We start from the raw sequence: 20,581 nt of genomic DNA on the forward strand, positions 1-20,581 counted from the left end.
CCAAGTTCGCTGCCTCCAAAGAGACAGGGAACACGCCAGCCTGTTAGTCTAGCTGACTTTAATACACAGCACTGATATGGGTTATAGTAAAACTAAGCATAAGTTTATTGATAAGGAACATAGATTTAAGTGATACTGAGAGAGAGAAAAAGACAGGTCTGGTTACAAATAAAAAACCCCAACCTTCTTTTTAGTGACCAAACTTAACTTTAGCAAACTGCAGTCATTGCTTAAACAGCTTTCTCACTTACATCAAGCTATCAGTGTCTCCAGCCCCTCAGGTAGGTGGATCCACTATTCACAGAATCAGAGGATGCTGATCCTTTTTCCCCTATTCTTCCCTTTTATAGTACAGAATACTTTTTAAATGAATCCCTTGAAAAGTAAACCCAGACAAAGCTCCTCTCCCCTGCTGGTTTCAGAGTAGCTGCCGTGTTAGTCTGTATTCGCAAAAAGAAAAGGAGTACTTGTGGCACCTTAGAGACTAACCAATTTATTTGAGCATGAGCTTTCGTGAGCTACAGCTCACTTCATCGGATGCATACCGTGGAAACTGCAGCAGACTTTAGATATACACAGAGAATATGAAACAATACCTCCTCCCACCCCACTGTCCTGCTGGTAATAGCTTATCTAAAGTGATCATCAGGTGGGCCATTTCCAGCACAAATCCAGGTTTTCTCACCCTCCACCCCCCCACACAAATTCACTCTCCTGCTGGTGATAGCCCATCCAAAGTGACAACTCTTTACACAATGTGCATGATAATCAAGTTGGGCTATTTCCTGCACAAATCCAGGTTTTCTCACATCCCCCCCCCCACCCCCATACACACACAAACTCACTCTCCTGCTGGATTTGTGCAGGAAATAGCCCAACTTGATTATCATGCACATTGTGTAAAGAGTTGTCACTTTGGATGGGCTATCAGCAGCAGGAGAGTGAATTTGTGTGGGGGGGTGGAGGGTGAGAAAACCTGGATTTGTGCTGGAAATGGCCCACCTGATGATCACTTTAGATAAGCTATTACCAACAGGACAGTGGGGTGGGAGGAGGTATTGTTTCATATTCTCTGTGTATATATAAAGTCTGCTGCAGTTTCCACGGTATGCATCCGATGAAGTGAGCTGTAGCTCACGAAAGCTCATGCTCAAATAAATTGGTTAGTCTCTAAGGTGCCACAAGTACTCCTTTTCTTTCTCCCCTGCTGCTAATTCTTTGGGGTACAGGCACTAAGTCCCTTCATCCTCTGATCAATTTGTTTTCTCAGTTGGCTCGATCACTTTGTTTAACTCAGATGCAAATGTACTTTAATTGTCCTTTGTTTGTAATCAACTGTTTTTCTATCAGCCTGTTAGCTTGAACCATGCAGACAGGGAAATCTACATTCCTTTGTTGAAATCCACATGCCTCCAAAACTTATTTGAAGAGCATATTTCTAGCACATATGCATAACTCTTTATATACAGTCCTTCCATACATCTCTCAATATTCACGACAGTGTTACTAGATATTATATAATACCTGACAAGCCACTGTTTGGCTAAATATTATGACACGTGTGTTGAGTAGGCCCTTTGTCAGTTGACATAAAGAGGCCCTTAGGTCCACAATGTACAAAGTAAACAAGCTGAAAAGAAATAAATTTCTTTGGTGTCTTTCAGTTATAGTAATTTTAGGTGTTCTTTAACAAAAGTCAGCAAAATGCTTTCAGGCAGAAATGTGATTACATTGACCCTTTAAGGCAATGTGTTCTCAGTATATTTAAAAATATCCTTATGGTGACACTGCGACCCCAGAGCCAGTTTTTAAGAATGGAAAGTGTTCAAAAATAGAACCAGGGGATTTTCTTCTTGGGAATATACAGGAGTTTTGGGATTAAGAGACACCCAGGACCTCTTTGTCAGTGGATAAAAGGCATGTTGTGGAGTTGATGTTTTTCTTCTCTAGTGGACAAGGCATATCGTCCTATTCACTCACCACTGTGCTGGCTGATTTACATAACGCTGATGGTGGATGTGGAAGGTTGTCATTTTAGCCCTAGTTAGCAGTGTTTACCCCTACAAGGGGAGATGGCGTAGCAGGGGGATCATTGTGGAATAAAATGTCCACCAAATTGTGTTGAAAACAAAACACATAGTTAACAAGACGCTCAATCTCATCTGTCCATTCTCTCATTTGTATTTTTTTTGCATATACAGCGATATTTGCACAATATTTACTATAATATTGGTGGTGATTAGTATGTGTATTACCACAGCACCTAGAAGCCCTACTTATGAACCAGGATCCCACTGTGCAAAGTGCTGTACAAACATAGTGTGTTACTGGTAATTAACATTGTTTCTAATGGAGGTGGTTTATTTTTATATATATGTATATAAACACCACACACACACAGCTATATTAAGAGACAGTGGTTGTTACTTTACAGTAATTATGCAATTCAGGGCTTGTCTGCATGAGAAAACTGTCCAGAATAGCTACTGCAGAATAAACTATACTGGAATATCTATTTCAGAATAGTAACCCACATGGATGCCCTTATTCAAGAAGAAGGGTGTCCACACAGAGAGTTATATTGGAATCACTATTGTGCTTTAAATTTGCAGCCTGCCTTATTCCGGAATAAAGTTCCTGTGTAGATGAGTCCTAATTTAAATCAGATTTTTATTCTTAGATCTTTTCCTAGCTTATGTATACACATTTTTTCTGGAACTTTCGTGCCAAAAAAAGAAAAGACAGATCACTGTAAACAATCCTTAGTAAAAACCAAGTCATAAAATGATTTAGATACGGAAAGGATTGATCATACCTTGTCTCTTACCAGTCTCATAATATCTATGCATAAAACACCATATGTGTCTTCAGATTTTGTTTGTTCTGCTCTTTCAAGTGTCTGTAGAAAAGCTCAGTCACTTATGTACTAAATATTTGAAGACTCAGTCATATCATTCTGTGTTTTTATGCTCTAGAAATCAAAAGACCTTTCGTTTTTGGAGAGTGAGGGAAAGAAGACAAAGAGCAAGAGACGAAAAAGAAGGAAAGAGGAATCTCAAGATGTAGATGAAGAAATAGAATCTGTTTTGCGTAAGCAGAAAGGTGAAAGCTACTATTTCTGAAGTGACTTTTCGGGTATGTTGGTTGTTGGCAGCTGTAGCATTTGGAATCAGAGATATGCTGCACTTCTGAAATGTTGACTTTTCGGCTGGAGCCTTTCAGGAAGACGTTCATCCTTCATGTTGTGCTAGAAAATAGTCCAGTCGTGTGACTGTTGCATAAGAAATAATTTGTTCTATATAATCTTTTATCCAAGTGTTCAGATCGGTGTCTGTCTTGTTGGGGTTTGCAGCCACTGCCTTCTGCGGTGTCCAAATTCTAATGACTTCATTTATTCCCTTCCTTTTTCTTCCTGCAGTTAAAACTAAAGGACTAGAGCTGCAGTTCCCTTTAGTGAAATTTGACGATGTGGGAGGCAGTGATGAAACTCTGAAGGTTAGTTTTAATTAAACCGTTGCTAGGTTACTTACGGGGTAAAGAACCTAGTGAATAAAACTACATATATACAAAATGAGGGAACCGGAGCCGAAGCAGGACTGATTTGCATAGCAACTCAGCAAATCATTGGCAATGATTGATAAGGGCAGCAAGACTAGCTATAGATCTTAACCCAAACTTACCTCCCTAATATCTGTCACTGAAGTAAGTGAGACAGAAGTTATCCTTCTATGCATTTTAGTGTTTACATTATTTTCTTCTATCTACTCTATTTTTATCTTCTTTCTAACAGGAGGTGTGCAAGATGCTGATACACGTGCGTCACCCTGAAGTATACAATCACTTAGGTGTGGTCCCACCTCGAGGATTTCTTTTACATGGACCACCAGGGTGTGGAAAGACATTACTAGCACAGGCAATTGCTGGGGTGAGACTGCCCTAATATGTGCTTTCCCTTCCTCCTGTCTGCTCTTTTAATCAGACTTAAGATAGAGAGAGGGCAGATGGACTAGAACGTTCTCCTCTTTGCTTTTATCTCTCTTGCCTCTTCCCATCTTGTCTCAAAATAAACATCCATTAGAACTTAAATAACAGAAATGCAATCTGAATCAGAATTATTCCTTGACAGATCCTCATGCAGGGGAAAATATTTTATTAAAAGCTCAGTTTCTTCTTGAAAGCACTCAAAGGAATGGACTTTCAACAAGCCATATATTACATTACAGTTTGATCTGTTTACAGTAGAAAAGTATTCAGCCTGGATATTTTAAAAAAGAAGGTGAAATCTGTTTTGGGATGTGACATGGCTGACTCCATGGGGAGGTAATTCTATGACATTAAACTTGGAAGTTACCATACAACAACTGTTGGGCCTTTGTCAGATAAGGTGATGGTCTGTCCTCATCAAACAACCACCTCTACAAGTGGCATCCTTATAGCTCAGGGATGGGCAAACTTTTTGGTCCATCTGGGTATGGAAATTGTATAGCGGGCCATGAATGCTCGTGAAATTGGGAGTTAGGGTGGGGATGAGGGCTCTGGCTGGGGGTGCGGGCTCTGGGCTGGGTCCAGAAATGAGGAGTTCAGGGTGCGGGAGGGAGCTCTGGGCTGGGGCAGGAGGCTGAGGTACGGGGGGGAGGGGGGGACTCCAGCTGGGGGGGGCAGGCTCTGGGCTGGGGATGAGGGATTTCAGGTGCAGGAGGGTGCTCCGGGCTGAGACCGAGGGGTTTGGAGGGTGGGAGGGAGGATCAGGCCTGGGGCAGGGGGTTGGGGCTTGGGAGGATGTCAGGCGCAGGCTCCCAGCGGCGCTTACCTCAAGCAGCTCCCGGAAGCAGCGGTATGTCCCTCCTCAGGCACCTGCGCATAGGCGTGGTCAGGCAGCTCGGCGTGCTGCCCTGTCTGTAGGCGCTGCCCCTGCAGCTCCCATTGGCCACAGTTCCCAGTCAATGGGAGCTGCGCTTGGGGCAGGGGCAGTGTGCGGAGCCCCCTGGCTGCCTCTATGGGTAGGAGCCGGAGGGAGGACATGCCACTGTTTCTGGGAGCCGTGCGGAGCCACAGCATGCACGGAGCAGAGCAAGCTGCCAACCCCACTCCCTGGCGGGAGCTCAAGGGCCAGATTAAAAGATCTGATGGGCTGGACACGGCCCGCGGGCAGTACTTTTCCCACCCCTGTTATAGTTGGTGTCATCAGAGAGGTCAGGGATTGTTACTGCATTTTATTACTGAGGATAAACTACTTTCTACTTGTAGAGGGTACCTGCAATTCAGGGTAGAGACAGCTTATGGCACTATGGAGCAGTTGCACTATCACTGTCTTTGTGCCTGTTCTGGGGGTAAATGGAGGACTTTTATTGCCAGGCTTGTAAATACAGTATCTCTTTTTTGTTTTTTATTGCTGTATTCACTTAAATGGCCGTAGGTTATATAGTTTGGAAATTATACATAAATTATGAGCTATTGGAGCACAGCTTTTTTCAAAATGAAAACTTGCAGGCTTTTATTGTGTAAAGTTGATAGACTCTTTTGGAATTAAATCTTGGGTATTTTTAGCCTACACAAACATGTACTTCACTGCAGGCTGGGGTGTAAATCCTTGTCTGCCGTGCACTAAGTGTTGGTGTGGACCCTGCAGATGCACACTATCTGTTGTTTGTTTTTGTGCTTTGATGTACTCCCATTTCAAAGCACACTAAGGAACTGTTAGGGTGCACATGGACATTTAGTGCTCAGCAAGCTAGTGTAGGGTAGATTACTCTCAAGTTTGCCATGAACTAAATGTTCATGTTGACAAGCCCTCTGTTAGTTTGTCACTGAAATTCCTCATAGTCTATACACTGATGTCTGATCTAAGTGTTTTGTAATCAGTGGCAATGCTATTAAGCTGTTAAAGTGGGAGCAGGAGACGTGGATTCTGTTCCCAGCTCTGTTCATTTGGTTAAGTGCCTCTGATCATTTAGATATAGGGGTGTTGCATGGGGTTTCTAAAGCACTTTAAAAATTTCTCTTGAAAGGCTCCTTAAAAGTGTAAGGTATTATGATAACATAAATTGTATAAATACTGGTTCTAGGGGACCTAGTCAAAGAAAATCCTGCTAAGAGGAAATATTTTTGAAGTTTAGAGATTTCATAACCATGTTCTTTACATTTATTTTAGGAACTTGGACTGCCGATGCTCAAAGTAGCCGCTACTGAAATTGTATCAGGAGTCTCTGGGGAGTCTGAACAGAAGCTGAGAGAGTTGTTTGAACAAGCTGTGGTGAGGCCAGGGAGCTGAGCAAATAAATTGCTTGATCCTTTCTCTTCATAAAACCTTTTAATGGTCCTTTTCTGCTGCTGCAATTTGAAATGAAGATTGAATTATTTGTATTACTGTAGAACCTAGGATCCTCAGTCATGGATTGGGACCCCATTGTACTAAGTGCTGTACAAACCCAGAACAAAAAGACAGTTCCTGCCCCAAAGAGCCTTCAATGCAAATATAAATTATAATACAATTATTAATGTATAGTCACTGTGTCAGGCAATTCACTACATAAAATACTTGGCTTTTGTATATACTGGAGTAATTACTACTCTGTGTTACTTAAGAAGTTGACCTCTTCATTAGATCTGTGAATTTGGATACATTAGTGATATTAGTATGAAATAGGGAATTGCAGGCAAAGATCTAGGAATCTATGAAAAATGTTAGGATTAAATCTTCCCATATCTTCACAGTCTTAAATAAACAAGAGCACTGCTGGATTACTGGCTGAAATCCAGCCCAGGTTGGTGATGACCAAACACTGATGTGAGAGTGTCTTGCTCTATGTCTCGTTCTCCATGAGAAGCAAAGAAAAGCAGAAGGGGTTGAGGATATGCTACTTATTAAAAATCACTTTTAAGTAAATCTCTATATAATTCCCTAGAGAGTCCTCCATATCTGCCTTTTGAGAATACTTGCTTTTCCATTCCCCACCATCCCCACTATTTTGAGGCCTCAAAACATATTTACCAATCTTCTTCATGGGATTCAGAGGAAGCAAGGATAGTGGAGTCATGATAGTTTGTCCCAATATGAACCCGAGCTGTTGTTTTGAATTAAAAAAGCCATTATTACAAACAATAAGGAAACAAGAACCAAAATCATGGTATGAAATGGATAATGTGGAGTGGCTTTTTTTTTAATTAAAATATTCTTTGCTTTTAAAATGGTTGGCCCTTAGCTATCAAAATTAACTTTTTCAGTTGAATTTATTGTATGAAGCATGTTTCAACTTAAAAAAAAAATTTTTTTTTTTTAGCTTAGCCATTTACATTTATTATCTTAAATTGCTTTTTCAGTGACTCTTGGGTCTCATGAACAAAATACTTTTTTATTCTAGCATGTGCCATATGCCTGGTACTATAATCCCTGTATAGCAAAATTATGCTCTTTCTGTACCAAAAGTGCTGATAAACTCAGAGAAATAATGCTCGAGCAGCTAGGTGGCGCACATGCTGCACTGGCTTGACAACTTTGGGATGTGCTTTTAAACTGCCTTTCTAGATGGGAGGTAATGGCAGACCTGAATGGAGAAGCCTCTCTGTTATTGCCTTTAGCATACTTTTTTTAGGATTAGTTACTGTTTAAATACACTGGTGAACCAAAGTACCAAGTAAGTGCTACTTTTTATTAGCTTTGTCCTTTTATGAACATGGAGTTCATTAAATGAAATGGTATGGAAATCTATAATGATTTATGTGCTCCCTGCTTTCGCTCCTAAAACATGATCCTATTCTTCTAGTAATCTGAGTTGGCAAATAGTTTCCATTATTGCCCATGCCAGCCCCTTGTCCGTTGCATGGTATTAGCGCTCCAGGTTCTACAGCATGAGTGACTTCTTGCCAAACAAAAATTTAAATGCCTCAGCTTCTGTCTTGGGCTTGAATATTTTCAAATCAACAAACAATCACGACAATGCGGTGTCTGTAGAAGACATAAAGCAACATAAAATATATTTTTTAAAAATCTCATGCTTTAGTTTCCTGAAGATCTCAGCCCTATGCACGGTTCCATAATGTATTTGGCTTCTCTAAGAGAATGAAGAGAGCAGTGTTTGGGAGCAGGGGTGCTGGGGTTTGAGAATGGGTAGTTGTTCAGAACACATAACAGCACTTGCAGTAATATCTTTTAAGCTTTGAAATGGGAGAAGCACTTTTCTTAAATTATTACTTCTTATATGCTATGTGTATCGAGAGTGATTACCCTGGTGTTCTTGTTCCTAGTCCAATGCTCCATGCATCCTTTTCATAGACGAGATTGATGCAATCACCCCAAAAAGAGAAGTCGCCTCAAAAGACATGGAGCGGAGAATTGTCGCCCAGCTTCTAACCTGTATGGATGGTCAGTTTCAGCAATGAAATTAACATACTTTTATTTTTTAAATTAACCTCCCCCCTCTTTTGAAGTCCAATTTTGATTTTCTTTTAACTTGTTTAAAATTAGAGTTAAATTGAGCTCTGAACAGTTGCGGTAGTTGAAGATCCCAACATATTTTTGCAGAAGTGGGGGATATTAAGACCAATTCCCTGGTTAAAATCGTTTCCATATAACTTATTTCTGCCTTATTAGATTTCCCCTCGCGATCCAGTGTGGCACTCTTCGCTTTTTCTGGATATCGTGGTATTAACTTCCTGTCCTGTGTTGCAGTGTCATTATATGCCATTAACAGTTGCCGCATTTCATCCTAAATGCGGCTTCTTTTGAGTGTGAAGAGAAAATATTCCTGAAGGTTGTTATTTACAGATCCATTTATACAGCACTCTGGAAACCCTTTCAGTGCTATGTAAACATATGTGTTGGAAAAGTGATATATAAATGTTTCAAATGCCTGAGGTTGTATAAAGCACAAACTATGTTGCTAGTGGAAATAAAGATAAATGCCTAGAAATTTTCATGGTTAAAAGAGAAGCAGCTTCAGGATGTTTAGCATAACAGTAGATGGTTTCCCAACTATGATCAAGAGTAAATATGTTCTTGCAGCATGTGTTTAAGAAGAGTAGCATTAACAGTGATGTTCCAATAGGAAGATATAGCTCTTTTCTGAGTACTTGTTTATTGCCTTCCATCCTCAGACCTGAATAATCTGGCTGCCACTGCTCAGGTCCTAGTTATTGGAGCTACTAACAGACCAGACTCGTTAGACCCAGCATTGAGGCGCGCTGGAAGATTTGATCGAGAAATTTGTCTAGGGATTCCTGATGAAGCAGCTAGAGAGAGGTATATCTTAGTAGGCCAAGGCTTCTGATTAGTAAAACTGTTGCAAATTAGTGGGCAGTTAAGGACAAATATATAGCACGCATAACCACGTGCACCCAATCAGCCTGCATGGGTAAGTGGAGAAGCGGTAACAGTGTGTATATCTCTATGCTACCTGTCCAATCCAGGGCTGTTCCGTGTGGATGAATGTATAAATCTCCTCTTAACATTGCATTAACAAGTGTTCTGGGCAACTTTAAGAAGAGAATAGACCCTGGAGTTGGCAATATGTATTTTGCTGTTGAGTATTCTGTCATTGAATCTCCTTATTCACCTGTCATGGCTACAGGGCACAACTGCACCTTAGATTCTTTGTAGTACCTCTAGAGTAGACTCCAGAGGTGACAGGCTTGACTTCTTGCACCGAACTCTGAGTGGAACCACGTGGCTCAACTATACTTAGAGTGGATCTCTAGGCTGCAGCTGCCCTGTTTCCTAATCATGTTACTGCAATAGGCCCAACTGCATTTGGCACCTATAAACCCTTTCATTCTGGGGACTTGTGACCAGTGGGTTGATTAAAACAGTTCAGAAACAGTGTCTTCAAAACCAAGATTATTTATTAATTCCCCAAGGGTACAAAGTCTGTAGAGAAAAGAGTAAAAACAATGAAAAGCCTGCCCTTGTGTCTTGCTTACAAATGTTGGTAAGGAAAGAGTAAACTGAGCTAATCCTCGTCTCTTGTTAGGAAAAACAAACTGGTCCGCTTGCAGTGTGCTCTTTCTGTGTCCCCTTGCCAGCCTGTCAGCTTTTGCTGACCCTCTGCACAGTCTCTGGCCACTCAACCAACACTTTTCTACGTGTGAGGTCCTGTAATAGTTTGTTCATTTTGATCTCTTTTCTCAGCTCTGGCAAAACAACTATGTTACCAGGGTTGAGGCAGAGGAGTTGCATCTTCGCTGCTATAAATCTGGCTATTGTGTTTAGGTATTTGGGATGCTCCTCATCTAGGCCATTTATTTTACCTTTCCTTTTACAATCCCTTTTGACTCGATGGTAAATAACCCGTCCTAACTAAACACACAGAGGTATGAACCATGTTCTTTTTAAAAAAAAAAAAAAAGGTAGACATTATGTAGTTTGTCTTATCAGCATTTTGATATTTCACAACTTGTGCCGTTTCAAGGAGCAGGAATGGTGAATGTGAGTAGAATCTTCAGTAATCTTCCTCCCATGTGAGAGAGATTGTTTAGACAAGAAAATCTTGATCATTGTTTTGAACAGTTGAAGTTGGGAGTCTAACAGCATTCCTCCATATTGTTGTTGTTTTCTGCAGTTCCTGCAGATGTGGGCCCACAGGAACTACCAATATTGCTGCATTTTTTTAAAGAATGGAAAAAAAAAATCAATCTTCTTTATAGGAGCATGACAACAGTGTAACAGAATAAAGGAAAAAGTTACAGGCATTGTTAGTGTTTCATTTAACATACAGTGAATCCATAAGATAGAGGGAATGTTTCCAACTGGTACTAAGTGGCTAGTGCTGTTCGTTTAATCTCAGTTATTTGAAGATGTGTACACATCAGTTGTGCATGCAGGTTTTGTTTGCTCATACACATCTTTGTGCAAATATGAACTCGATTTGCATGCACATATTAGGCAGCTTTCATGCCCGCTTCTAATCATACACTTATAAAAAATGTAACCTTTTCTGTCAAGGAATATGCTTTTATTATCTTAAATGAAGGAATGATAGTGCTTAGATCACAGGCTGAGCCAGTCACTGTTACCTCTATACCTTGAGTCACTTCCTCCCCTTGAACTGTTGTCAAACGAGCCAAAAAATTGGAAGAAAATAAGTCGATGCCACTAAAAATAAATCAAAACTAAAGATACTTAGTTTTGTCTGTTAGGTGGGTAAAGAAAAACATATTGAACTTTTTAAGGTAATAGTCATTTAATAAATTGTTCCATTCAAAGTTTTAGCACAGTGCTAGCAGCTTGGATCAGTGCCGTCCAGTCAAATGGCAGGTTTTTTTTAAATTTAAAAGGACACTTAAGTGGTGGATTTCATTTCTCTGGTTTGTGATGCCTTTTAATATTTCCCTACTGAAATAAAACTTTGCTGTTTGTAAAAACTAGGTTAGCTCCTCTCTCCCAGATTTCTGTATTGCTGGAAGATAATATGGCTCTGTAAGGTTTGCATCTTTATTTGTCTTATCAGCATTCTTTGCAGTCCTCAGGTGGAACGATTGTTGGGCCTTGGGGAGGAAATCCTTTAAGCTCTGACATGGAGAATGCTCTAGGAGAGAGGAAAAGTATCCCTGTTCTAATAAAAAATATTTTAATGTAAAGGGAAGAACATAATTGATGACATGATTTAAGTGGAATCATCTTGGATTAGCGAGTAAATTGTATTGCTTGGTAGAATTTACAAGCATCAGCCAGAGCAACATTCTAGAAATTCCTTACTATTGCTCTATGCCTCTATCTGCTGTATCTTTTCTCTTGAACACTTTTATTCTCATTAGCTATATAGAAGTGCTTCAACCTGCTCCATACTTAGATTGTGCCTTTTTAAGGCTGGACCTTAAACTAGATCTGCCTGCTCATGTTCTGCAAACAAAAACGGGGTTCTTGTAAAGAATGCAGCAGGTACAATGTAAATAGATGTTGTCATATGCAGGAATGTGAACCAAGTAAACACTTGAGTGGGTGGTAACCCATTTGAGTTTTGGTGGAACCCAGTTGGGATGTCATGTGACAGTTTAAATTCAATGTTGGTTTGTTAGGTTTTTTTTTATTAACTCAAACAAAACCTGTAGCTGATTATAATATATGTTCAGCAAAACTCTTAACCTTTAAATGAGCATCACCTGGCTGATGCTGTAGGTTTCTTTTAGTGTGAGTGTCAGGAGAAAACATATAGCTTAATTTTGTGTCTCTCAGCATTAAGCGACTCTCCAGTTAAGTGTGAATTATTTGCCTCTTGCACCATTAGGATCTGCACAAGTGAACTGAGATGACTTAAATCTCTGAGCAGTGATGTTTGCTTTCATATCGGAGGGAAAATAGTTGCAACTTCTATTTTTTTTCTCTTACACAGAATTCTACAGACTTTGTGTCGAAAACTTAGGCTCCCTGAATCTTTTGATTTTCATTATTTAGCCCATATGACTCCAGGCTATGTAGGTGCTGATTTGATGGCACTTTGTCGTGAAGCAGCTATGTGTACAGTAAACAGGGTCCTGATAAAGTTGGAGGAGCAGAAATGGAAAGGTGTACGGGCTGGAGAAGCAATGACTGAGCAAAGCTTGGAGACTGGAACAGAAGCACTAGTGGAAAAGGATACTAAACATCCAGAGCTTCCTGCTAAGGTATTAATCCATTGTTACACTCATTTCACAATGCCTTAAAGACTAACCAGTTTGTTTGTGAGCTTCCCACTCAGTCTCACTAAACATTTCTGATCACAGCAATATTCAGTTCTAAATTATTTTTTATGGTTATGTAGCATTCTTCATCCATCTGGTTTATAATGTACTTTTCCTAAATGACAGTACAAACTGTATGGGTATTATGACACCAAAACGTTTTATAACTTTTTGCTGCACCTTGGTGCTAAAACTATGGGTCTGGTTCTCCTAAGCTGATATCACTCATTGGTGTTCAATCTCCTCTACTGTATGGCACCATTGCCTATTTTGGGGAAGCAACATTTTAAAAAGGGTAAAAGTTGGATCTACAATACGGCTTAACGCAGAAAAAGTCATTTGTGCATGTGTAGCAGGACTGGGGCTCTGTTTCAAGCCAGAGTGTTTGCAGGCAGCGTGATAGCAGAATATTTGGATGTCTCAAGATGAAACAGTGTGGCCATTGAATGTGAGCAGCACCCATCTGCTGTAAATTTAAGTACTGCCCTTGGAAGCTTCCTGAAAATGTGTTGTGCACATTAGTTGTTCTCTGCCTGCATTCTGCAAGAACTGCTTCTGGTTTAAGAGCTGATATTTCAGGGTACTCTAAACTCTACATGCATACTCGGATTCTGCTTATATAAATATTGTCCAGGAAAGTAGTTTTAATTTAAGTAGAGGGAAGATGAAAGACTCTAATAAGCAGCTGCATTAGGGTAATGTAATCATGACTCATGCTCCTCACCTGTTTCCAGAACACTAGGAGTGAGTGATTTTGTTGTTGTTGTTTGTTGTTAAGGCAAATAGCTGCAACTCTCATGTCAGCATGATCAAAGAGGTTTCTGATTATTGGGGAAACACTCAGGGATCTGTATACTAAGGACTGGTAAGATCAATTCTGATGACAGTATCCTAGGACTACATTAGACAGTCAACAGTAACATATGCTTATTATAAAAATAAACACACAAAAATCTTTTTCTACAGCAATTCATCCAATCTACAAAAACCAAGCATTCACACTTGTTGAGTTTCACCCCTCAAAGTGATGTAGTTGGGATTTTTTTGGGGGGGCGGCAGGTGGGAAAGGGTCTGAAGGAAATGTTGGACACTAGAAAAATGTTAGTCACATGGCCATTTTTGAAACAGTCAAGCAAACCTCACCCGACATTTCCCCTCCATGAACTGCTGTGGGAAAATCAAGCAACCAAAAGACAGAATTTTGTAGACCTTTTGAACCTCTACTGAAATGGAAATCCTGGAGCTACCATCCCACCTTAATATTACCATACCATGTTAGGACCAGAGGGAGAGTTAATGGTGCAAGGTGGAGTTATTTGGTCAAGGAATTCTCTGATAAAAGCCTCTCAGTAAGGAGCTGATTTCAATTATCAATGCTTTAAACTCCAAATGCTAGGGAGATTGTTCCCGCCGAAGACCTGCATAGTATTCACCCTCTCCCTTCAGAGTCTGTCTGGACCACAGTTTGCCAGATGGGGCAGTGTTAAGCAATGCAAGGTGCTCTCTGTCGTTCACTGCCACCGTACCCAGAGCCTGAAGATCAAACACCGATCTGGTCAGCTTCGGGGAACAAGAGAGGGTGACTGGAAATTGCATATAGCAATTGCACAGCATTAACCACAGAACCTAAAAATAGATGCAGTGATGCAGAGAAATGTACTGAAAGCTTGTTATAAATGAGCATCGACTTTTAAGGGCTACATACAACTGAATGTAAATGCATGGCTGAAATTCCCAGTGCTGCTACGCAGAACCAGTAATTTGTTCTCTGTTATGAGCAATTGTGGCACCTTAGAGACTAACCAATTTATTTGAGCATGAGCTTTCGTGAGCTACACTCCTTTTCTTTTTGCGAATACAGACTAACACGGCTGTTACTCTGAAACCTGTTATGAGCAATGACCTTTTTAAATAGAATTAATGAATTTTGACAGATTTGTTGGCAGTCCCAACAGAAGAGGTCAAGAACTGCATGTGCAGCGTGGAGAGAACTCTCTCCAGAGCAGTGTGGGAGAAAGTTTGTGTTACCACTGCCCATGTTAGACTTGTGTGTGTGTATATATACACACACACACCTCTACCCTGATATAACGCGGTCCTCGGGAGCCAAAAAATCTTACCGCATTATAGGTGAAACCGCATCATATCGAACTTGCTTTGGCCTTGAGCATTTCCATTATTAATAGTCAGCAAATCATTTTTGTTAGAACTAACATGGTATATGCAGTATTCCCCCTGCTCCTTGTCCCCTCCTTGTCCGCTGAGTACTCCCTCCAGAGACCTCCCACCCCAACCACCCCTCCTAAGACCCCACCCCATCTAAGCACCCCCTGCTCCTTGTCCCCTGACCGCCCCCTCCAGAGACGCCCAACCCCCCTCTGCCCTGACCACCCCCCGAGACCCTCTGCCCCTTATCCAACCCCTCAGCCCCCATCCCAGCACCTTTAACACGCCACTCAGAGCAGCGTGTCGGAGCCAGACACGCTGACTCGCGGATCCCCAGAGCAAGCAGCCCCACCCCCCAGAGCGCTGCTTTACTGCATTATATCCGAATTCGTGTTTATATCGGGTTGTGTTATATTGGGGTAGAGGTGTGTGTGTGTGTGTATATGTGTGTGTGTGTGTATATATATGTGTGTGTGTGTGTATATATATGTGTGTGTGTGTGTGTATATATATATATATACACACAAACATACATATAAAATGATTTAAACTCCAGGGTAGTCCGCCTGTTACCTTTCTCCAGTGTTAAATTCACACGCACTGTGTCGTGAATGTTACCACATTGGACTCTTGACGGGCTTTGGCTGTAGGGAAGACCCTGAGAAAAATGGTATTTGTTCTTAAAATCTTGTCCTTTGTTTCTTCTTCCCACCGCCCTCTCCCTCAGGATGAATTGCAGAGGCTGCTAGAGTTGCTAAAGGAGCAAAATCCCCTGCTTGAGGAGCAGCTGCAGAAGCTCTGCATTGAAATGAATGATTTCATTGTTGCGCTGTCTTCGGTGCAGCCCTCTGCCAAGAGAGAAGGCTTTGTCACCGTCCCTGATGTGACATGGGCGGATGTTGGAGCCCTGGAGGACATTCGGGAGGAGCTCACTATGGCAATACTGGTAGGCATGAATGCTGTTTAAAGTCCTGTTAGGGAGTGCCAGGTTAAGATATCTAGCCGGAGTCAAACTTACATAATGTTTTCTTTGGGCGTATACACAGGGTCTTATGTGTACCACAGCAAACTGGTCCTAAATTTTTTGACAAGGTCCCAGGATTCTGCAGCATGCTGGTGTAGCAAACTGGAAATTTGTGCTGCACTTTCATTTAAAATTATAGCATTCAGAGAGATGTCTAACTAATATAAAAATGAATCATAATAACAATCAAACAATCAAACAAATCTCAAATTCTGAGATTTAATTTATTTTACACTGTCCCCACACTTGTTGAGTTTTTGGTGTGTTGTGAATTTTTGAAGTGATGGATAACTGCATGTGAAGTATCATGGAAGTTTTGGCAGCTGTGTTGGGGTAACTGGGGATTTGGTACCTAGAGGAATGAGAGGCCGTTTGGTGTTTTGGGATAAGCATATCAGCTGGATGCTTCTGCTATGAAAGTACCAGCCATGAAATAGTCGTCTTAGCATATGTGCAACTTGCCTCAGGAGGCACGTGACCAGGATTCATGACCGAATTTGGTCTGCTGGTTTCTGACAGGGATTGCGACGTGAACGCTGATCCATGTCCCCCAGTGAAATAGTTGATGATGATGATGATGATGAACTATGAAACAAAAAGGTGGCAATACCTGATTGAGGTGAATAAAAGAGATTGCACTTCTCTGAGCTATCATTTTAAAATATCTGTAAACTCAAGAGGATAATTGCATTGATTTACACACACACTTTACATTTTCAAATTTTATCTTCACAATATGGGCTAGGAAAATATTTTACTTTTAAAGGAAAGCCTACATTCTAGAGCATAGTTCTGTGGCAAGGGATAGATTCTACTGCCAATTCCATAGCCACGGTACATGGGGCCCTCTACATGTACCTAGAATGTATTAGTGCATAATTTTGTCCATGGTTCTGTATGTCTTTATTAAGATCCTGATAGCCAATTTTGTAAGGCCTTGTTTCTAGTGTTCTGAAAACTCTGCTTTGTTGTATCTGATGTTTACTGCTGGTAAAATATTCACAATTTTATGAATGAACTAACTAATATACAACTAACTTTCTCTGGTTGATCTAATTGGTCTTGGTTAATGATGAAACATTTATGGGGACATTTATTTTATGGTTTTGAACTGTTAGAGTGAATTTAGGTCTAAGACTTTTCTGACAATTTGCTAAACTTTATTTTCTAACTTGTAAAATAATTGTGCATGCATTTCTCACTGCAATTTCCTCTTCCTCAACAGGCCTTTACATAAACTGGGCATTCATGGTGGGCTTAAGTAATAGGTTTTTAATAAAACTGTTTAGAGTCAATGTCTGCACCTAAATTATGCACAACATAGTCATTTGCTTCCACAAGCCAGTACCTACTCACCTATTTTTCAGCTCCAAATATGCCCATATTTTTGCTTGTTCAGTTTCGGTGCAGAGTTATGCACCTTTTGCTTTGGCTTTAGTTTGCAGTTAGATGAAAATTGAGTAATTTCTGTCACTGATAACTGTTTGGGTTTTTTTTTATAGGCACCTGTGCGGAATCCAGAGCAATTCAAAGCTCTTGGCCTGACAACTCCAGCTGGTGTTCTACTTGCAGGGCCTCCTGGGTGTGGCAAAACACTTCTGGCAAAGGTAGGAGTTTAGTAATTCACACCCTGCATATGACTACTGGAAGGTGGGAGAGAACCAAAATTAGACCAGAGAGTCCTAGAAAAGAAGTAGATCTTTTTGTAAGAATGACCAGTTGGCTTCTAACAGAAAATAACTGGGTCCAGGCCATTGTCAAGGTTCCTTCCCCACTCTGAACTCTAGGGTACAGATGTGGGGACCTGCATGAAAATCCCCTAAGCTTATTTTTTACCAGCTTAGGTTAAAACTTCCCCAAGGTACAAACTGTTTTACCTTTTGCCCATAGACGCTTGGTGGTGGCAGCAATAAAGTCCAACAAACATATAACCGGGAAAGAGCCCGCTTGGAAACGTCTTTTCCCCCCCCAAAATCCTCCCCAAATCCTACACCCCCTTTCCTGGGGAAGGCTTGATAAAAATCCTCACCAATTTGCATAGATGAACACAGACCCAAACCCTTGGATCTTAAGAACAATGAAAAAGCAATCAGGTTCTTAAAAGAAGAATTTTAATTGAAGAAAAAGTAAAAGAATCACCTCTGTAAAATCAGGATGGTAAATACCTTACAGGGTAATCAGATTCAAAACATAGAGAATCCCTCTAGGCAAAACCTAAAGTTACAAAAAGACATAAAAACAGGAATATACATTCCATTCAGCACAACTTATTTTATCAGCCATTTAAACAAAACAGAATCTAACGTATATATAGCTAGATTACTTACTAAGTTCTAAGACTCCATTCCTGTTCTGTCCCTGGCAAAAGCATCACACAGACAGAGAGAACCTTTGTTTCTCTCCTCTCTCTCCCCCCCCCCCCACCTCCCCTCCAGCTTTGAAAGTATCTTGTCTCCTCATTGGTCATTTTGGTCAGGTGCCAGCGAGATTATCCTAGCTTCTTAACCCTTTACAGGTGAAAGAGTTTTTCCTCTGGCCTGGAGGGATTTTAGAAGTGTTTACCCTTCCCTTTATATTTGACGGCCATATAATAGGAGTTGAGCTCCTGCACTTACCCCATCAGGAGTTGGAGTACAAGATTTTCTTTGGAAGTTATTCAGTTTCTTAGTAAAATAATCATGGTTTAACTTGAATGGGGCAAAAACAAGGCAAAGAATTAAATTATAAAAATAAAATAGTAAATAGAGGAAAGAAAATGGTTCATTTATAAGGTGCTCATCACTGTGGAATTTTCCACTGTGGGGGGTGTGATCAGACCTGGTTGGCTGTGCTTTTTTTTTTCTTTACCTTATTCCTTCTATTGCAAATGCTCTTGCGTTCCTGTTGGAGCATTACATTTCTTATGGCCTTCCTCCCTCTCCAGCACCCAAAATTTTCTGACCAGTTGTTGTCTTTGAACATCGAGCGCTGTTTATGGGCTGAAATTTTTGTGTAGCTCTCATCAGTCAATGAGAACTGTGCAGGCAATGTCTTAAAAATAGAGCTGGGCACAATTTTTCTGACAAAGGTTTTTTGCCAAAAAAACCCTACATTGGAGTTGGCTGAAATATTTTGTGAACTTGTAATGAATTTCCTAAAGTGTTTCAGCCCCACCAAAAGATCTGAAAAGGTTGAAATAACTTTCTTTTTGAATTTTACTTTAGTTTTATGTTTAAAAAAGGCTAAAAACCTCAGAAACAAAATGTTTTATTTGACCCAAAAATGATTATTTTTTTTTTCATTTCTCCCAAAAAAAAAAAATAAAAACCCTTTTGTTTTGGATGAACCCAAAACTTTGTGTTTGTTTTTAGGGAGTGGGTAAAGGGATAGTATATCTCCTAATGAGCTTTGTATATTTTGACAAAGTCTTGACAGGTGATCTCCTTTTCCTTGATGGTCTTCGTAGTTCAGTGGACAGGATAAAAAATAATATCCCAGCTCAGTGTCAGCATCTGGAATCTTGCCAAACCAGTCAAGGAGAGAAAATGAATCGCATTTTTATTTTTACTATGATGATTCCCCAGAGACTTCAGAAAGTCTGAGGATAAAGAGTGGGAGCTGAATTATATCTGTCTTGATCTTTTTGTTAGGCTGTAGCAAATGAGTCTGGACTGAACTTCATCTCTGTGAAAGGTCCTGAACTGTTAAATATGGTAAGTTTTTTGCTTATGGCACCTTGGCCTCTGCTGTTCATTGAATTATTGGCTAAAGCCTGGGACAAGTGAGAATCCTAACCGTTACATAGATGATAGTTTGCACAACAAAAATTGCATTGTATAACCTCTTCCTCGTTCTTCTAGCCCTTATGGCAGGCAGGTTGCTCTCTAGAGCAGTGGTCTCCAACTGTTTTACGCACAAGATCGCTTTTTGAATTTAAGTGCAATCCAGGACCTACCCCGCCCTGCTCACTCCATCTCCTCTCCCTCTGTCACTCGCTCTCCCCCACCCTCACTCACTTTCACTGGGAGGGGGTGTGGGCTCCGGGCTGGGGTGAAGGGGTTCGGAGTGTGGGAAGGGGCTCCGAGATGAGCCTGGGGCAGGGGGTTGGGGTGCAGGAGAGGGTGCGAGTTGCAAGCTCTGGGAGGAAATTTGAGTGCAGGAGTGGGCTCCGGACTGGGGCAGAGTGTTTGGGTACAGGAGGGGGTATAGAGTGCTGGCTCTGGGAGGGGGCTCAGGGATGGGGCAAGGGCTCGGGGTGCTGGCTCAGGCCTGGGGGTTGGGATGTGGGAGAAGTGCGGGCTCCTTCCGGGCGGCACTTACCTCGGGTGGCTCCCTGTTAGTGATGCAGCGAGACTAAGACATGCTGTCTGCCTGCCCCGGCCCCACGCTGCTCCTGGAAGCAGCCAGCCCTCCCCTGGGCGCGGGGGGGAAAAGGGAGGCATATGGCTCCAAGCACTGCCCCTCCCTACGGGCATCATCCCCGCAGTTCCCATTGGCCATAGTTCCCTGTTCCCAGCCAATGGGAGCTGCAGGGGTGGTACTTGCAGGCAGGAGCAGCATGTGGAGACCCCTGCCCCTCCACCCCAGGAGCCCTGCCCTAACCCCACTGCGCCGCTGGACTTTTAGTGGCTGGAGATCACAATCGACTTGTCAGAGGCTCCAGGATCGATCAGTCGATCGCAATCTACTGGTTGGTGACCACTGCTCTAGAAAGAGGAAAGAAGAATTTTAGGTGGCTTAGATCTGTCCCAGTTCAAACAA

General features: G+C 41.3%; 1 protein-coding gene across 2 annotated transcripts in view; it reads left to right on the forward strand.

Annotated features, from left to right (window-relative positions):
* NVL (nuclear VCP like) overlaps positions 1–20,581 on the forward strand; it is a 70,882-nt gene that overhangs the window by 7,730 nt on the left and 42,571 nt on the right. For both annotated transcript variants that reach the window (XM_073338759.1, XM_073338761.1), the window contains exons 7-16: positions 2,976–3,102; positions 3,419–3,495; positions 3,791–3,925; positions 6,152–6,253; positions 8,245–8,362; positions 9,094–9,238; positions 12,324–12,594; positions 15,545–15,763; positions 17,344–17,448; positions 19,471–19,533. In XM_073338759.1, the coding sequence (XP_073194860.1) occupies positions 2,976–3,102; positions 3,419–3,495; positions 3,791–3,925; positions 6,152–6,253; positions 8,245–8,362; positions 9,094–9,238; positions 12,324–12,594; positions 15,545–15,763; positions 17,344–17,448; positions 19,471–19,533 (1,362 nt within the window). The remainder of the gene's footprint in view (positions 1–2,975; positions 3,103–3,418; positions 3,496–3,790; positions 3,926–6,151; positions 6,254–8,244; positions 8,363–9,093; positions 9,239–12,323; positions 12,595–15,544; positions 15,764–17,343; positions 17,449–19,470; positions 19,534–20,581) is intronic.

The sequence above is a fragment of the Lepidochelys kempii genome, chromosome 3, assembly GCF_965140285.1.
Source record: "Lepidochelys kempii isolate rLepKem1 chromosome 3, rLepKem1.hap1, whole genome shotgun sequence".
NCBI lineage: Eukaryota > Metazoa > Chordata > Testudines > Cheloniidae > Lepidochelys > Lepidochelys kempii.